We start from the raw sequence: 18994 nt of genomic DNA, 5'->3' as shown, positions 1-18994 counted from the left end.
CTTTGTGTATCTGGACTCGACGCTGGTACACAGTAACCGACCTGCAACTCAGTCCCACCAGGACAGCTCACTCGTCCCCGGCGCTTGCGGCCTCCGAAGGCCACTGACCGATGCAGGGTCTGGCCTGAGTCTCTACCTACGATATCTCCTGTTTTCACTTTCATTGCAGGAGGGCATCTGATTCCAACTCAATAAATGCTGTGAAACTGAACTGCATTAGAGCTATCCATTTCCCTAAGACACCATTATAATCGAGAAGGCAGATCAAAGTCAACAGAAACAGAGAAAATCAGTTTCTTTCTCACTTAATTGCTTTGTTTGGTTAAATGCATGTAGTGGAAGAAAAAAAAATACCCTATAGACCATTTTAATTATGATATTGTGAAAGTCAGGGATATCATCCTGAAATTAAAATGTGAACATCAAAGTGTATACTGTTTGAATAAGAAAACTACATAAACACTTTAATATGCCTTTTTATTTTATAAAAAGCCTTGGATTATATATATTAAGGACCCAGTCTTTTGATATTTTGCTGGGCTCTGATATTTGTGACATTTACGGAAAAGCCCTCTGCTCGTGGAAGCTGTGGGATCAGCGGGCCTCCGCGGTCGGGCGTGGGAATGATGCCTGCGTCAGCTGTGAGTCTAGACGCAGAAATGAGGAGCTCGTGACCGAGGAGCTGCGGGAAGCCTCAGATCACGCTGCTTCCCACCCCCCAATGCTGGTGACAGAGCCAGGATGCTTACTCTAGGGTCCAAAGTTCTGGGAAGACAAGACAGGAGGGATTATTTAAGGGTGGACCGTAGCCCCACAAGGAGTCCCAGGAAGCTGGGAGAGAGGGCCATGTCTCTGCATGTCAATTTTGTTAGCTCTGCTGGGGAATCCTCCTGGAGGGGGATCCCTGCCTGTTCTGGGGTCTTGGCAGCAGGCCAGTGGAGAGATTTGGGCATATTTTGGTGGATTCCTCTTTGAATAAAATAGGAAAGCATGCAAAGTGCAAACCACCCTCCCCATAAACTCTACGATGGACATCATGTATCACCAATACCAGCCGAGTGCTTGTTTCAAACAGTTTGATCAATAAAATTAACAACTAAGAATCGTTTCCTGATGCAACTCTAATTTGAATGAGTAAAATTACTCTAAAAATGGAATTGAGGGTTTTCAGAAAGCATCCTACATCTGGGTTTGATGAGGACCTCTAAAATGATAAAAGTAACTTTTGATTAAAAAACGCATCCACTTGGGTGTTTCAGAATAAAAACCAATTGGCTTAAAACATATTGACTCTAGCTTTGATCTTTGGGCGTCTACTACTGTGGAGTTCCTGGATCACCGACTCTCAAGTGGATGTTTGAAATAACCATCAACCTTCTGGTCCTCCTGAATTATCTGCACCCCATGCCCCTTCCCCACCCTCTTATTCACCCAACATCCTCTTTCTCTGCTGCCCCAGACAAACGCATGTGCTGGGGCGTCCCCTCTCCGGACCACCTGCCCCCAGGGCTGAGCTGATCTGGCTCCCCTGAGGCAGACACAGATCCTGGGGGAAGAGGAACACAGACACACGAGCCAGAGAGGAGCCACAGGACGGGGGACAGTCCAGTGATGGCAGGCTTGTTGAGACAGTATGGACTGGAGAGAGAGAGGCGAGAACACGGGACACACCGGGAGAGTGGCATGGAGCAGGGGTGCGGCGTCTACAGAGACTGCAAACCAGTCACGTGGGGCCAAACAAATAGGGCCGAGGAATGGGGGGCCTGGGGGGAGTGCCCCAGCGGATGGATGGGGCCCCTGCTCCCCAGCTGGATAAAAATACAGAGAGAAGAGTCCCTACAGGTGGGAAGGAAAAGGAAAGCGTGGAAAAGTAAAGACAATCAAGGTGCGCCTGGGTGGTGCAGTTGGTTAAACGACCGACCTACTCCGATCTCAGCTCAGGTCTTGATCTCAGGGTCATGAGATCAAGCCCTGTGTTGGGCTCCATGTTGGGCGTGGAACCTGCTTAAGTTCAAAAAAATAAATAAATAAATAAAGGCAATCATGATTATCAGGAAAAAGTAGAAAAGAAAGACATTCTGGGAAAGTCAAGAGAAACAAAGTGTTCTGGAAAAGCTGGAACTCATGAGGAGGAATGTGAAGTTACAGGAGCCCAGTGGAGCCCAGTTATCCCACGCAAGACCCCAAGGCAGCGTGGCCCCAGCACCAGGCCCCTGGGAACCAGGGAGGTGACACTCCAAGTTCACGGCACAGTGGATACTCATGCATGCTTTGAAAGAAAGGTTCTGTTTTGGGCTCAGTTGTGTCCTCAATATTTATATGTTGATGTCCTAACCCCCAAGGACTCGGAATCTAACTGTATTTGGAGACAGAATCTTTCCAGAGGTGATTAAGGTAAAACGAAGCCATGGGAGTGGGGGGGGGGTCCCAGTCCAATCTGACAGGTGTCCTTGTAAGAGGAGATCAGGACACAGACCCACATAGAGGGGCGCCCAGGTGAGGACACAAGGAGAAGAGGGGGTTGACAGTCAAGGAGAGAGGCCTCAGGGGAAACCAAACCTGCCCACACCTGGATCTCCATGTTCCAGCTTCCAGATCATGAGAACATAAATGTCTGTTGTTAAAGCCACCTGTCTGTGGTACCTTGTGATCCCAGCAACCTTAGATAATACAGGCTAATACAAGCTCCAACCAGAAAAGTTACAGCCTAATGGAAGGAGGAGAGGAGAGGAGACAGAGGAAGGGAGGGAGAGAGGAGGAAGGGACAGAAAGGGAGATGGAGAGGGAGGGAGACAGAGGGAAGGAGGGGAGGAGAGAAAGGCAGAGGAAGGGAGAGAAAGAAAGGGAGGGAGGAGCAGAGAGAGGGAGGGAGCCAGGGGGAGGGGAAACAGGGAGGGAGGAAGGAGGAAGGGACAGAAGGGAGGGAGATAGAGGGAGGGAGGGAGGGAGGGAAAGGGAGAGGGAGGGAGGGAGAGAAGAGAGAAGGAGGGAGGGAGAGAAAAGGAGGGAGAGAGGAGGGAGAGAAAGGGAGAGGGAGGGAGGGAGGAGCAGAGGGAGAGGGACAGAATGAATTTACACAGTGGCACAGAAACCTCCAATCAGGACGAGGCCAGGAAGAAATGAAGGAAGAGATGTTGGTGGACAAGTTCTTAAAATCACACCCTTCACATTAAAACTGCTGGACAAAAGGAGCAACCACCGGGAACAGGATGGATGAACCAGGGACGAGAAGCAGGGTCCCTCACTATCTTCTGTAGCCCAGACCCCAGCCTCCGTCAGGCGTCCACCTCCTGGGTTTTCTGGCAAGTAGCATGATGACATTTCAAGGGCACGTGATTAGAAACAAAAACAATAAAACCAATTCTCCTTTCCAGAATCACCATGACCAGTAAATTTGGCGTTGAGAGAAGAAAAGAAAACTCAAGTCATGTGGGATGCACACGGTGCTGGGGGCGAAATTATTTTGGTACTTGGTGTCAACGAGTGAACGCCTTTTGATTGAGTGTCATTTTATTGCTAAAAATGTCCACTTTCCTGACACTGCAATTACAGTGCGCTCAACACCCGTAATCTTCCTTTGATGATTCATGATCCTGCAGTACCTGAAGGTCATCACCTCAGTCTCTCTGCAGTCGCTGTGGAGTGACTACCAGCTGCAGGGCTGGACCGTCTCCCTGGGCTCTACGTGCCCCCTGGAGCCCCACCACGGTGCTCCTCCGCTGTGGAGGTGCTCCCCCGGGGGCAGGTGCTCCATTTATGGGGAGGTGCTCCCCCGGGGGATCCCGTTCTGCAGGCTGGGAGACACCGCAGGGATCGCTGGAGGAAGCATGTGCCCAGCAAGCGGGGAGCAGAATGCTCTGGGGTTTGCACAGGGAAGGGAGACAGCAGGGTGTGAGGTGCAGATGAGCTTGCATGGATGCTGGGATGCCAACAGGAGACTTGGCCTTGGGGTGCCAGAGGGGAAGCCAAATTCCTGCCTGGGGCAGCTCACTGAGTCCTCCCACGGACGGTTCCAGTGTGTGAGGACGTGCGGAGCGGAAGGGACAGGCAGACCCACTGCTAAGACACTGAGCTGGGTCTCCCTAATCCAGTCCCTCAGTCAGAGTGCTCACCGCCTTCCAGCCTCCCTGCTGTCCAGGGACCTGAGAGGGTGGGGAGGGGGCAGGGGAGAGGACTGGGAGCAGAGGGGAGGACCTAGGAGCAGAGGGGAGGACAGGGAGCAGAGGGGAGGCTACCCTAGGCCTGAACAGCAGAGGGCGACAGCTGGGAGTGAGCCGGGAGGTGATAAACACAGCGGTGGATTAGATGAATGCTCAGAACAGGAGGAAAGAGAGAGTTCGAAGTTGGGGAAATGATGAGTCAAGACTCCATTTTCACTGAAGCCCGATGGGGGTTAACTTGGGAAGTCCGAGTGGGCGTCATGTGCTACAGGAAGAGCTCGTGGGGAGACCAGGTCTTGGGTTTCCATGCTGATTCCCACGTAGGACTCGAGCTGGCTCCTGGCCTCCAGCTGTGGCCCCCCTCCTCACCCTGAGTCTGAGCTGCTAGGTCCTGGGTCCTGGGGGAGCGGTTGGGGGGCACGGAGAAGCACCTCAGGGCGCCCCCCAGAGCACTGGTGGTAGGGGGAGTGCAGGGCCCCCCACCCCCCTCAGGCTCCACAGCACCGCTCCTCTTTCGGGGCAGTGGAGGCCAAGGCCGAGAACACTGGTGTTCTGGTGACAGCAATTTGGTGAGTTCCATTTTTCTAATTTCCTGGTGTTCTGTTGTGAAATTAAAATATTCGCTCTTCTTTAGACATAATCTCAGTATTGCTGCTACCTCACCTTGCTCTGAAATTCCAGTACGAGTATGTGTGAAGAAGACTCTAAGGAATGACGCCGGCATGACGTGAGGTCGGCTACTTCCGATGACGACCTTACAGTCAGACAGAGAACATGTGTGCTGGAAAGTTCCTCTGTAATGGACTCGGGGCTATTTCTCATTTCTTTGCCATTGATGGGATAACAACTCACCACTCTGACCTTGGAATTTAGGAATTTTGGAATTCTGTCTGGTGTCGGATTTTAAATCTCTTGCAGAATTCGATTTAAATGGCAAAGAAATGCCCATGTTGTCACAACTCAATAAACATCGGTGAAATCTTTGTTTACGGGTGAGCGCGTTCACTATGCCGACTTTTCCCAACCCTGCTTAATGATGTGATTCTACAAATTAAAACAACAACAACAACCTTAGAATATTGTGGAAAAAAACGTCAGTTTAAACTCACAGCACAAATGCTAAGCTTAAGCTTGGGCTTTGGGAACTCTTTGGCTCAAGGCTCAGCTCCAGGTCCCTTGTGTCCTGACCGGGGCCTGAAGCCCTCGGAGTGTGGGAGGGGGTGGTGGCCACACCACGAGCCAACAAGCTCTGATGTCTACACCAGCATGGAGACACGGAAGGGTGTCCTGCCCGAGGCACCCTGCCCAACAAACACCACACTCCTGTTCATCCATGTGGTTCTTTCTCGTCTCTGCAGGCATTCCCAAACCTGCATTCTTTCCCCAGATTTCTTCAGATTACCATGTTAGAAGTTTAACATATGGCACATGTGTAAGGTTTTATTTATTCAACCTGAGTGATACCTTCTAGAATTTTCTGAAATATTTTCTAAAATGCGACCTACACATAAATATTGGGACTTACTGAATCTGAAGAATAGCAGAAAGTAGTGAAATCAAGGAGACTGGCAGGAGATGAAGGACAAGAAGACTGGGTACACACACAGTAGCAATATTCACTGGGGCCGTGTAGACAGGATCACATGAGAAGGACAGGACCATGTGGACCGGCCAATAAATGGATGATGGAGAGAGTCATACTTCTGAAAGCAAAGATGACTGGAGAAAGTCTCCCTTCTTGTCATTCTCTTAAACTATGCCTGACTCCTCAGGCTAGTTAGCATCACTGCATCCTTCTTCATAAGACCAAACACACTACAAAATAATAGCCTTTCCTGGTAGATTTAGGAGCCGGAAATGTCAGAAGCATTTCCATCCTGCACAGATCTTCACATTTCCCTGAACCCTCCGGGGCAACTTAATTTCAAAGCACAGAGTGATGTTACCATTGGGCCTATGGGGGCGGCCCCACAGGGATTTTGGATGAGGCCCATTCTGTCCTGAGTGAAGGCATTCCTTTCTTCCTCAGGTCCTGTCACCAGCTGCTTCTGCCTAGGCCTTCACGGAGGCCACCTCCTCTCGAATCAGTGGTCTCTCCAACTTGGGTCTTTGACAACTCCTATTTGATGGTGCTACAGAAATGAGACAACAGAGAGGGAAGAAGATGCGCCTTGGAATTCTAAGTCCCCAGTTCCTGCTTGAGAAGCAGTGGTCTAGTTCAATGACGTTACCAGCGGGAGCTCTAGAAAACAGGCATTTGCCTGGCCCCTCCTGGCTGCCAGCCCATCGTCTTCCTCATGCTAGAATCCCTCCCTGTCTTGGACTTCCAGAAAGCCATGCCCGTGGAAGGCCTCTGGAAATGGTGAAGGTGAATGCCAACAATGCTCTGGGATGGGGGTCTGTCTTGCTCCCGCCGGCCCACCCCAGACGCTGCCCCTGGCCGGCACCTGTTGGCAGGACCTTCATGCCTTTCCCCTGCACTAACGCCTCTTAGAGACATCTCCCTCCTTCCTACACCTCCTCCCACGCCTGGGTGTGAGAGCCTTTCCTGGTTGGGTGCTGACCTTGACGAGTTCTGAAGTGGCACCCGCTGTCCCTTTTCCCACAGGCCTTAAATGTTAAACAGGGGCACCTGCCCTCGTGCAGCTCACGGCCCCATCAAGGGCAAACATCAAGTGCTGACTAACAGCGAGCACACAGCCTGCTGGCTCGTCCCTCCAGTGAAGCCTGGAGAACCATGTGGCACCTCTGATCAGGAGACCAGCAGGCCTCCGGACACAGGGGTGTATGGTCGGGGCCAAGGTGTGGACTGAGGTCCTTTCATAATTTTCTTAGGATCGGGCAACTGACATGATCTCAACCAAAAGAGTTGATGACCGGAGAGAAAAAGAAATATACAGAAATGTGAAAAATCGGTCTGAGCCACAGTGGGTAGAACTGTTTCTGTTTGCTCGCTATGATGCTGAAGACGGTCCACACCCACTGAAGCCCATCCACCGATTTAGATATTACAGATTCACTTACAAGAGAACACCCCTTCTTAGACCGGTGTGGGCAGCAGGCTGAGAAACACGGGGTGTAGCACAGTCAGGCCTCTAATGACCTCAGAGGTTGGGTTTCAGATTTCGGTGTGGCTCAACTATGGGAAAATCATCAAGAGTACAACAGAAACAGCGTATAGATCCTGGGGGATCAGCGAGCTTCTGCCATCCCCTCTCCTTTTGAGAATGTTGTTCCTTCCCACCGGAGTCTTAGGGGTCACAAGGATCCTGGAGACATCCAGGTGCTCTTCTACCCAATTCAGGAAGACTAACCCTAGTTTTGGGGCCAACACTCGGGGCCCTAACTGAGCAATGAGAAAGTGAGGCAGACACCGGTTTTCACTGTTGATTCGATTCCAACAGTCACAATGTTACATATTCGCTCCCGGAGGTTTCTGAAAAAAATGCAAATCCTGTGGGTTGAACATTTCAACTAGATTTCCCTTAAGTTCCACTGAAGGAAAGGCCTTTCCTGAAGGTATTTAGAAAGGCAAAGCATGCCTGACTACAGTGAAATTCTCTGTGCATTATAGAGAGGTGATCCAGCTGAACTGTGGCCACGGCTGGCGTCCACAGCATTTTACACAATTTTAAATTTCACTTCTGAGCCAGGTCTTCATCTTGAAACAAAATGGTAGCCCAAGTGTTCCAGTGGCTATCATATTCCGTAATGAAGATAGCATCTCCATATTTAATGGCTAACAAAAACATTTGGTGTGCACCGAGATACGATGAAATAAAGGTATTAAATAACGTTCTCGTGTGTAATTTTTTACTTAGCAGCGCCAAGAAAATTAAGCTAATTTAATGATACTGATAACAAACAGGATTCTTAAGAGAGCAGTCATAAAGATGAACGATAGTCCTCAGACCTGTGGTTGGACAATAAACAATCACGGTTATGATCAGAAATCAGCTCCTCACGGAGCATGATGACTCAAGGATGGAAAACCAACAGACGCCATGACAAGAGCCTGCGGTGAGCAGCAGCAGCAGGCTATCCTGAGATTTTTGTGATTATTTGTAAGATCATGGGCAAGGGTGAAACAATTTGAGCCAAATGGATGTCAATATTGCCCTGAAATGCTAAAAGTTATGAAAGCAGATCCTTGTGTGTAATGGATCTGAATGTGAGTCCAATTCTGGGTCTTTGGTGATACTTCCCTTGTGTGTTTATTTCACTACTTAGTTTACTTCTGTGGAGGAAGAACCAGCTACTGATCAGCTCCTCTGCTTGGGGCGCTTGTGTACATCATTCCCTTTGGGCATTACGATTCACCTGGGAAGTGGGGTTACACTTCTCATCTTCAGGTGAGGCATCTGAGGCTTGAGGAGGTGTCTACCTGCCCAGCAGCAAAGCAGGCTGGAAAGAAGGGATGGCATGGGAGTCCTGTGCTTGCCTTGCTGTCCATGGCTTTATCCCCACTCCACCCAACAGGATGATGGTGGAACTGACATCCATGCTGGACTCCTCAACCTCAAGCCCAGTGTTCTGGCCAGAAGCTGCATTATAAGCTTTCAGAGCTTTCCCAAGAGAGCAATGGACACTGAGAGCCACGCGCTCTCTGGGGTTCCTGACCTGGGGCCATGCCCGCATCCCCAACGGTACAAGGGTACCTAAACTGGGATAGAAAAAATGACTTTGTTTTCACCACCTCCTAATTGCAATCCAGCACTTCATTTAATTATGATTGAAGGTAACAAACCCCAGCAGTGTTAGCAATGCCTTGACTTTGTCACTAACAGAAAACAAGATTTTAAAAGAAAATCACATTCCAGTTGGTGTAGATATCTTGAAATGCCACTGCTATGTCCAATTATAGGAGCTGTCAGACCTGTCTCTAGATCTCAACATTACATATGTTAATAAAGATGTGCTTCTTAATGTCCTATTTTAGTCCAACACTTTAAAAAATGTGATAATGTATTTCAATATAATTGATTTCCTTTGAAATTCTGTGAATTTTATTTTGTGCATTAAAAAAAATTATTCTGAGGAGGGGTCCACGGGTCTCCCCAGATGCCAAAGGGGGCATTCAGTAGGCCTCATCAGAGACAGAGTTGGCAGGAAGGGGTTCTGAGGTCTCTGGTTCCTCTCTGACCCATTGGGAGAATAACCAACAAGAGACCTTTATCTTTCCTGACCATGAGAAGGCAGAGGCCAGTATTCTTCTTTCAACAAAATTACTTTAAAAAATCACCTAATTCAATCCAGCAGACTTCAAACTCACTTTTTATTAGATCTGGTTTATTTATGAATGATAATAATTTCCTTTAAGCTTTATATAACTCCACTGGTGGATCCTACAGTTAGAGAAACTGTCTTCCATGAGCTAAGATGATGATGTTTCACCATATACATTGTACAAGTGATCAAGAAGAAATGAGCAGCTCTGTGAGGGGTGGGGTTGCTGGGACCACTCTGGGGGGCTCCTCTGTGCTGGTTTCAGGTTGGCGGAGGGCACTTCCCCAGAACCCTACCCCAATGTGCTCTGCTTTCCCCAGGTAGGACTGCAGGGGCTCCCAGCCCAGGGGAGTGTTCTCTGCCTGGGGGTGCAATGCTGAAGAGCAAGCTTCCCTGAGAAGCAGCCCCCGAGCACAAAGGGAGATGAAAGCAATTATTATTTTGGTAATCTGATGACTTTTAAAAGTTACATTTTAAAGGCTTATAATATTCAACTAGTTACAATGAATTTAAGCTTGTAACAAATTCAATTCCAAGTTTCCTCCACAGTATTTCTACATTTCCCTGGCTGGGAAGCAGAGTGAAGTAGGGTATGTCATTATCCTGAAAGACCTCAACACAGATTAATCCTTGCAGCAATTAATATTTATTTTGTACCATTACATCCAATTTCTGACTGGTGTCTCCTGGGAAGCAAAATGGGCATCCAGCCTGACACTCAAAATTCACCCTAATTCATATGTGTCAACAAGGCAAAAATAATTGTTTTAATAATTATGTGCACAACACATCCAAATTTATAAAATAGTAATAACTGCTTTTTATTATAACCAATATATAATCAATTCTGTAACTCCATATTCTGATTTTTGGAAATGTCTGATTTTCAAGATCAAAAAACAGAAAGCACTACCTTAATATTTTTATGTAAATTCTTCCTTTGATTCCCAAGTGAGCTGAGTACCTTTCAACTTAAAATGTAACCTAATCCATCCTAAGATAGTATTTCCTTACCTCTCTCATCAAAGAACTTTTAATAATAATAATAAAAAACTCTCGGGACTGCCTGCCAAATATTGTGATGGAGAATTAGTATTTATACTACAGAAATTATTTTTACAGTAGTAATTCCTTCAATCTGAGTTGTTTCACCAATGTAGCAATTATATTCAAAAAGCATTTCTTTCTCGAGTTTTTCAGAAATGACAGCAGCCTGTCCATAGTGAGTACCCAATCCATAGTCACAATCTTTTTTTGCAACCAGGGACAAAGCGAAGGGAATGGGGTGTCTGCTCGGATCAGGAAGTTGCGTGACCAACAATTCACTTGGCACACAGGATGCGTGGGGCATTGTGCAATGGGAGGGGCAATACAGTTGTCATATGTAAATGCAGTCTAGCAGGATAAGGACAGAGAAGAGTGTCCTCCGGAAAATGTGAGGTCGTTGAGAAGATGGCCTGGGTCTCACCGGGTGAATGTTGGGGAGGGAGCTGGCCTGTGAGCTAAGAGCTGGGAGGGGCTGGGAGAGGGTAGACCTCCGTGGGGCCAGGGCAGGTGGGTCGGGCCACCATGCGTGGGCAGCACCTGGGGGCTTGTGGGGTATTCCATAAGGGTCATAATGAAGGATGTGAGAGCACCAGGTCTGTGTCTTGGAGGAGCCAGGAAGGCTGCAGCAGGGAGGACGGAAGGGGACAGAGAGACTGGGTGGGGCACCGCAGGAGTCCCAGCAGGAGGTGACAAGCATCTAATGAGGCAGGAGAGCAGGTGGAGAAGAAAAGGCAGGTGGGAAAACATGAAAGGAAGAGTCCCCATTTATCCTGCTCCCTGCCCATGCCCAGGCCTGTTGTGTGGGGAAGAGGTAGGTCTGGTGACTTCTCTCGGCTCCACGATCATGCCCTGCCCTCTACTTCCAGTCCTTTGCCCCTTGGTGGGTCCCAAATCAGTTTCCTCCCCCAACGTTCTCAATCTGGGATCCTGGGTCCTCCTGCACCACTTACTCCCCCCCGGCTGGGCAGGGAGCCGGCCGGGAGGAGGGCCGGGGATGACACATAGGATGGTGAAGGAGTGCCACGGGCACACCACGGACATCATGGCTGGGGGGGCCACGGCATGGTAGACCCTCCACAAATGGGTGCCGAAGGAAGGAATGAAGGAACAAACCAATGAATGAAGTGTAATGAGGCAGAATTAGTGAACAATTAACCCTTATTGTAGTCTGCTGACTTGCTGGGTAGGAAACCGTGGAGGTTACTGGAAACATTTCTGCCATTACAACGACTCCTTTGTGTGTTTTGGGAATGCCTGATCTTCCTATTTCTTGGCAATGGAATAACACTCAGAAACACAGGCGAGCCCTGAACGCTGGGGTCCCACCCGCCTGGAAGGAGAATGTTCCCTCTGCGAACATCACGCAGAAGGTTTGAAGACCCTGCTGACCCCAGGACTCCACCTCTCGCAAGTCCCCAGTGCACACACGGGCCACTGCCAGTGGTCAGGTCCATGGATACTCAACGAATGGGCACTTATCCATGCAAAGTCTGACTGGCATGGCCCTGGCATGCCGAAGACAAAGATGAATGGGTTTCTCATTGTCCCCACTGGGTACTTCCCCATGGCAGCCACTTGCTGTGAGTCTTAGGCACCACTGTGTACCCGGGAAATCTCTAGTATACAGTAGTCTGTAGGCACTCAATCCCGTGCCGTAAGAACTGGTTAGTCCCTACTGGTCACCTCTGGGTAGCCTGAGCTCCCGAGCCCTCCCCCTCCCAGCTGTGTCTAAGGGGTCAGTGAACTCTCTTGAGCACACGCCCTTCTTCCGGGGTCGCACTCCCCCTCGGTCCAGGGAGGAAGGGCTTGGTTTTGTGATGGCTCTTCTAAAAAGGAGGGCTTCCAGGGGGCTCCGCCAGGGGTGGCCCAGGACAGCGAGTCCACCAAGGCGGGAGGAGGGAAGGAGAGAGGTTGATTACATCCCACCACCTGCAGGTCCTGTGTGGCTGCTCATGGGGAAATGTACGCAGAAAGTGGACACGTCCTGGTCCTCGGCGGCTTGTTCAACCCCAGCCACACATTAGACTCACACGGGAGTTTTTCCAAGCCTCTACCGGGGCCCGACTCTAGACCCATGACGTCCCACTCTCTGAGGGTCGGGTCCCAGCACTGGAATAATTTCAACCCTTCCTGGACATCTAATTTACCGGGGGGCTAAGAACCCCTGGCAGAGAGGAAAGAAGTGACACCTGCCACCATCCCTCCTTCTCACCTCCCCATTACTTTATCAACCCAGCGAAGATCACACTTTCACCAGATCTGAAATGCAGCTCCAAGAACCCACTATTAGTGGGTGCTTTAAAACAAAACAAAACAAAACCAGCATGAAAGCCATTTTGCTGGTTCCTTAGGGGTCCCCAAAGTGGTCGGGCTGGGTCTGCCTTACTTGTAAACATGGATTCATACACGCCTGTTCCTAGGGAAGGAAAAGGGCAGAACTCTCGGCTGTGGGCCTCAGGCTTTAAAGTGAACTTTGAAACATTGTTAACTTATTGGCATTTTCTATTAACAAATAACCCCCCACCCAAACTATGCTGTCCTTTAACTAGAAAAACAAACCTCTCACATCCCTTCATCTAAATCAGAAAAATAAACAGAAACGCACTGACATTGTCCTCTCGCAAATTCAGATTCTCGAAGGTCCCCAGCTCAGGGTGAAGTGAGTGGCTCCTATTATTAACCATGCCCTCAGCCACAGGCTGTGCACATCCCAGGGAGCGAGCTGTGGGAGCCCGCCAACTTGGCATGGGGCTATTTTTAGGATACAGAGTCCTGTCTGTGTCCTCCTGCCCGTCCTACTTGATATCAGAACAAGCTATTTTTTCTTCAAACAGTCAAGCACATGGCTACTTCAAGCTGCAGAGTCATCCTGGGTGGGCAATTATCTCTGTCACCTACACTTGGCACAGGGCAAAATGACAGACTGACTCATAAGGACTCCCCTCCAATGCATTCTCCTCGTTGAACCCATGGCTTCACCCACCCCCTGGTTGTCACTGTTGACACTCTCCCCTCCCCCCACCGCTTCCCCTACAGGGGCTGCCGACTCTGTTCCAAGTTGGTCCTGCTGGGCCCTCCTCAGTTTGGTCCTGTGTTCATAGGAATTGGCTTCACTTACACTACTTTGCAAACCAGCCAAAGCCTCTAGGAGGCTGAATTAGTTACAAAATTCCTGTTTGGGCTTGTTCTGGGCTGCACTGTGGCCCCACACAATTCCCGTGTTGGAGTCCTCATCGCCCGAGCCTCGGAATGTGACTGTATTTGGAGACAGGGTCTTTATAGAGGTGATCAAGTTAAGCTGATGTCGTTAGGGTGGGCCCTAATCCAATATGACTGGTGTCCTTATGAAATTAGGACACAGACACGCACAGAGAGGGACAGGCCTCTGAAGACACAGGAAGGAGACAGCCATCTCTCAGCCACGGACCGTGGCCTGGGGACAGATGCCCCCTCACGGCCTCACAAGAGCCCTGCCCTGCTGACACCTGATTTCCGAAGGCTGCCTTCCAGAACCGTGAGACCGCGAATTTCTGCTGGTTACGCCACCCAGCAGCCCGAGCAGACTAACGCAGGCCTTCAAACCGTGTGTCAATGACAACAGCTTGGAAGCCAATACACGTTGGGACCCAAAGGGCTGGTCACCTTCATCGCCTTTTCTGACCAGAACTGGAGATGTCACAGTCCTAAGTAAAATGCCGTTCCTAGGCCTCGTACTTCGGAAGACGTTCTGAAGAAGGTGGTATTTGTGTGTGTGCACGTGTGTGTGCGCACAATTCTCAGCGACACTCATGATGCACAGCGCCTGAAGTCCTGAGGTCGAGCTCAAGAGATGCACCGTCTCATCAGAGGGCCGATGTGCAGAGCCCGTTCCTTTTCTACCACATTCTGACACCTGCCATCTTCCATTACTCAAAGATCCCAGAGACTAACTCGGAGTCTAACTCTGAGACGAACTCTGAATCGCTTACCAGTTTGGAGTTCGAACACTAAGATCTGAGGATGTTTCAGTCCCGCTGCTCTCGCCATTCTGCTGACACCTGACCGGGTATCTGTTCTCGGCAGACACACACGGTTATCGCGCTGGCCACAGGGAGCAGACCACTGCCCGGGGACAGCCAGCAGCTTAGGCGGCCCCCGGCTTGACTTTGCCCTTCCTGACCAGCTTCACGACCGGGGCTCGCTTTCCAGCGCCTTGGCACTCATTGCTAGAATCAGAACAGGACGTATTGGTTTCACCTGGCTGTGTGGAGCTATAGCTCCCTCCCTTTACAGAGACCGTCGGAAGAGGGACACCGAGTCGGGTGAAGCGGCCTCGGCGCTCGCTTAGCCGGCGGGGGCCCGGCGAGGGGCGCGTGGCAGCTAGCCACGGTGGCTGCCTGCTGGCTTGCGTCGTGCGGCTGGCTCTGGGAAAGCAGAGGAGGAGTGAGGAACAGCTTTCCAAGAGCCATCTGGTTCCCTGCCCCTGGCGATGTCTAACTAATTGCAAAGGAGACACTCAGGAGGTACGGTGATGAGAAAACAGAACGCTGAGTTAGAGCCCCCCTCGAACGGCTTTTTCGGGACCCTTCTGCTCGAACAACTGCAAATAGAGGGTCTCTGTGCAGTCATTCAATGATCCCAGGCTCCAAACCCGGTGTGTGAGCCAGGGAACTCTGCCGCACTTCCCAGGCCAGGCCCCTCCAAGGTCGGTGCTAGTGAGCCTAGGCTTCCAGAGCCTGTTCTTGGAAATCTCCGCAAATGGGTCCACCCGTGGGGCTATCTACTAGGTGCAAACACAGCGCTCACACTGCAGCTGACCAACATCTTACTGCTTCTGAATGTGGAGAATCCTAGCCTAGAGCTAGGGATCTTCCTCTTTTGGTTCAGTAAATGATAAAGGATATAAATAATGGCCCAAAGTTTTAACATTTTCACCAGTTCACTTTAAAAGTATGGGAATTTTTCATTCAATTGCAGAAAACCAAAAGAATTACCAAAAACGTCTCCATTAAGTCAAAAGAAGGATTTTAGTAATAGCCAAAAACAGGCAAGGCAGGTGAGTCACTATCTCTGCATAGAATACAGCACCCAAGCAACATATACGAATTTCATTTAAAACAACCACAATCCATAAAGCAGCACTGAAGAGATTGATAACACGGGCCAAACAGTCAGGTAAAGTCTCGTGAAATGACTGAATTTATCATATCATGTGATAACCCCAAACTTTTTATTTTGTGCACAAAACTGTTAAGCAAATCTTTTGCTACTCTTACCAATGAAACCTTTAAAAGATTTTACGATTTCTCTGAAGGGATAGAAAGAAAATCAACTTAGTGTATCCTCAATTCAGAAAGTTAAGCTGAGTAGTTATGCAAGAGGAAAACAAGGCTTTCTTAATTTTGTCGCTTAAGAAAAACGAATCCTAAAAAAGAAATACCAACAGATGGAGGAACTGAACTAGAAGAGAATGATTCTTTCTTTTAAACTAATTATTGGTTTGGTAGCAGTCCCGGTTCTCTTTGAATACCTAATCAGGTACTTTGATTCCTTTCCCAAAGCCTATTACCTTTAACTATGGAAATAATTTGGTAACTACAGTATGTGCACTAACAATCTGTGGGCAGGGACTTCATAAAAGGAAATGCTCGGGTCCCTGAAACGCTATTAGAATCCCTTTGCATACAGAATCTTGAAGCGTTATGACTTCATTACTCTTATTCTCACACTGCATTCTGGAGAGGTTATGTGTATCCCACACCAGCGTCTTTTGGGTGTTGAGGTCAGCGCAGAAAATGCAAAGAAACTGAACTGGTGTTTTCATAAGTTGCTGCGTTCTTCCCTTCGGTTTAGATCTTTCATACACTAGAATTTAGAACAGTTGATAATACAATATGCTTGGTGGAGGGCCCTGAGTTCAATTAAGTGAGATTTTGAAAATAATAAATAAAAATGTTGATAATTACTTGCAACACTGAAGTCTCTAGCTTGCAAACTGTGTGCAAGACTCTTAATTTGAATTATGCAGGAAAGGAATATAGACCCAAGGACCTGCTTATTTTAAGAGAAGTGCACAGGCATGCATTCAACTATTATGCATAACATTAATTTAAACATGGAAACCATTTAATTTACAAAGATATATCTCTTTTTAAGAAACTTCCTCATTTCCCATTTGAAATTTTTATTTTCCTACATCTTTCAAAATGTAGGCTGTGATCCAAGGGATGTCTAGGATCTCTTCCAAACCTAAAATGTCACGATTCTGTGGCCCTGTAAGGCAAAACGACATTCCTCTTTCCCTGGTCCCTAAACTCATCTCACTGTGGAGAACAAAAGAAGGTAAGAGACTATTCCAGAGAGTTCTGATTAGCAATGATTTAAGACATAGATAACAAAGGCATTTTGCAGAATATTCTTCCACATCATTTGTATAAATCGTGTTCAAAAAATAAAGCGACCCCCCCATTCCTGTGGTTCGTATTAAATTTCAGTATCTTACATCAGAGCCAGCATTGAACGGAAAGAATTCAGAATGAACCTCTCACGTTAAAGCATTAAAGCTCTCTCAGTTAAAGATGTCTTTCCAGAACTGTCATATCCATCCTTTTCCTAACTCAAGAAATAAGTGGAACCTAAATCCCAGAAAAGATACAGTGGCAGGATAGTTACTTGGTAACAAAAGACTTCATTCTTGACCTAACTCCTCCACTGGAGTTAGGATGCTATTTGAGTGGAATCCCAGGGGCTCCACCTTCAGTGAACTTGGCAGAACAAGCATGATTTGAACAGTGTGAAAGACCCTGCAGTAAAAAGGACAGAGGCAGGTGACAGGGGACTGATGACTTCTGATACGCTGGCTGCAGAATGATCAAATTGAGAGGTCATTCAGGGTCTTCTAAACAAAACAACGATTCTCCATAAATCTACAATTGCCCATATAAAAATATGACTTTATTAGCTGTTTACTATTGATTTGGAGAAAATATCAACCAACTCAAGCACGATCAAGAGCACACAGTGTGGAAAGACAAAACCATCATGCCCCTTTCTGCAGCCAGGTGGGAACACATTTCAGAAGATCCATTCATTCTTTGCTCTCAGGTTCCCTGGATTTCTTTTGGTAAAGCTGCCCTCTGGTGCAATAGGCAAGGAGACTCAGACATCCAGCTCCCGCCCCCCTCCCCTGGCCCACATTTCACCACTTAGTTAAAAATCTTTAGCCCTGATAAAGGATTTAACTCCTGGAGGCATGAGGAAACCCAGGGAAGAAACAGATCAGAGAGAGACCAGGAGCAGAGGTGGTGGTTCTGGAAGGGGGCAGGTGCCAGGCATTTCCTTGACAGAGTCTGGCCTTGTCACTTAAGGAACCAGTCAAACCACACCTCTGCTTTTCCAGTGAAATTTCTGAAAAGCACAATTTTCACCTTTGCCCTAGATGCCGCTCAGAAGGAGCCAGCAGAGCAGGGGAGCAGGTTCACCAGCAGGCCAGGTCTCCGCAGAGCACCCACCTGAGATGTTGGGGAGGAGAGCTTCCTGTGTGTGTGTGTGTGTGTGTGTGTGTGTGTGTAAGCGCGCGCGCGCGCACACACACACACACACACACGCGGGGAGGGGAGTGATAAACTCGCTTGGGCATTCAGATCCTGAGGTACATGTAAAGTTGCACCCTCAGGAGATTATGGGGGTCCAAAATGGGGAGAAGTAGATGAGGGGCAAGGGTGGGTGGGAGTGGCGAGCAGAGGGGGACATTAAGCGGGGCTGGGAAGGAGGAAAGGGAGAGAGGAAGAGGAGATGGGGGAGATGGTGGAGGGCAAAGATCGAGGAGAAAAAGATGGACGGGGAGTGGAGAAAGCCATAAAGGACAGAGGGTGCGCGGATGGGGCGCGAGGGAAGAAGGGAGGCGTCAGGCGCACCAGAAACAGCGGAGAAAGGCAGCGGAGGGCCCGGGGGAAAGCCGGGCGGTAAGCGAGCGGTCGCGCCGCCGAGACAGGGCGCGCGGGCGACAACCCGCGGAGCCCCGAGACCCGCTGGCACTGACGGGGGAGGCGGCCCGCACTCCGGGACGCGGCCCGAGGCGCCCGGCGCGTCGCCCCGTCGGAGCCGGGTCCGGAAGAGGCCGCCCGCCCCGCCCCCCCGCCCCGCCCCCCTTACCTGGCCCTTGACCAGGCTGGCGGCGAACTGGCGCATGACGGCCTCCACCGTGTAGGCGCTGGACCAGCCGCGCGGCGTGAGCAGCTCCATGCAGATGGCGCCGCCGTCCAGCACGTAGCCGTTCTCCAGGCGCGGGCTGAGCACCCGCATGAAGGGCGGCGAGAAGGGGAAGTTGTCGGGGAAGGTGAGGTTGAGCAGGATGAACTCGGTGTTGGTCTCCTTCATGTCCTGCCACAGCACCGAGTCCTTGTCCACCTGGTGCAGCTTCACGTTCCAGTCGAAGAGGCTCTCGTCCACCAGCTCCACGGAGATGAAGCGGTCGCTGAGGCGCGCGATGTCCTGCAGCTCCTTCATGAGCCGCCGGCTGCGCACCTGCGTGCAGTGGTGCTGGCGCGCCGCGGGCACCAGGCTGCCGCCCCCCGCCGCCG

General features: G+C 49.6%; 1 protein-coding gene across 1 annotated transcript in view; it reads right to left on the bottom strand.

Moving 5' to 3' along the window:
• Positions 1-18988, bottom strand: part of UBE2QL1 (ubiquitin conjugating enzyme E2 Q family like 1) — a 35732-nt gene extending 16744 nt beyond the window's left edge. The window contains exon 1 of the mRNA XM_032415245.1: positions 18567-18988. Coding sequence (XP_032271136.1) covers positions 18567-18920 — 354 coding nt within the window. The 5' untranslated portion in view covers positions 18921-18988. The remainder of the gene's footprint in view (positions 1-18566) is intronic.
• Between the last annotated feature and the right edge of the window lie 6 nt (positions 18989-18994).

Source organism: Phoca vitulina, unplaced genomic scaffold (genome assembly GCF_004348235.1).
Source record: "Phoca vitulina isolate PV1807 unplaced genomic scaffold, GSC_HSeal_1.0 scaffold17, whole genome shotgun sequence".
Classification (NCBI taxonomy): Eukaryota; Metazoa; Chordata; class Mammalia; order Carnivora; family Phocidae; genus Phoca; species Phoca vitulina.
Note: the sequence above shows the minus strand (reverse complement) of the source record. Positions and strands in the feature narration are given on the sequence as shown.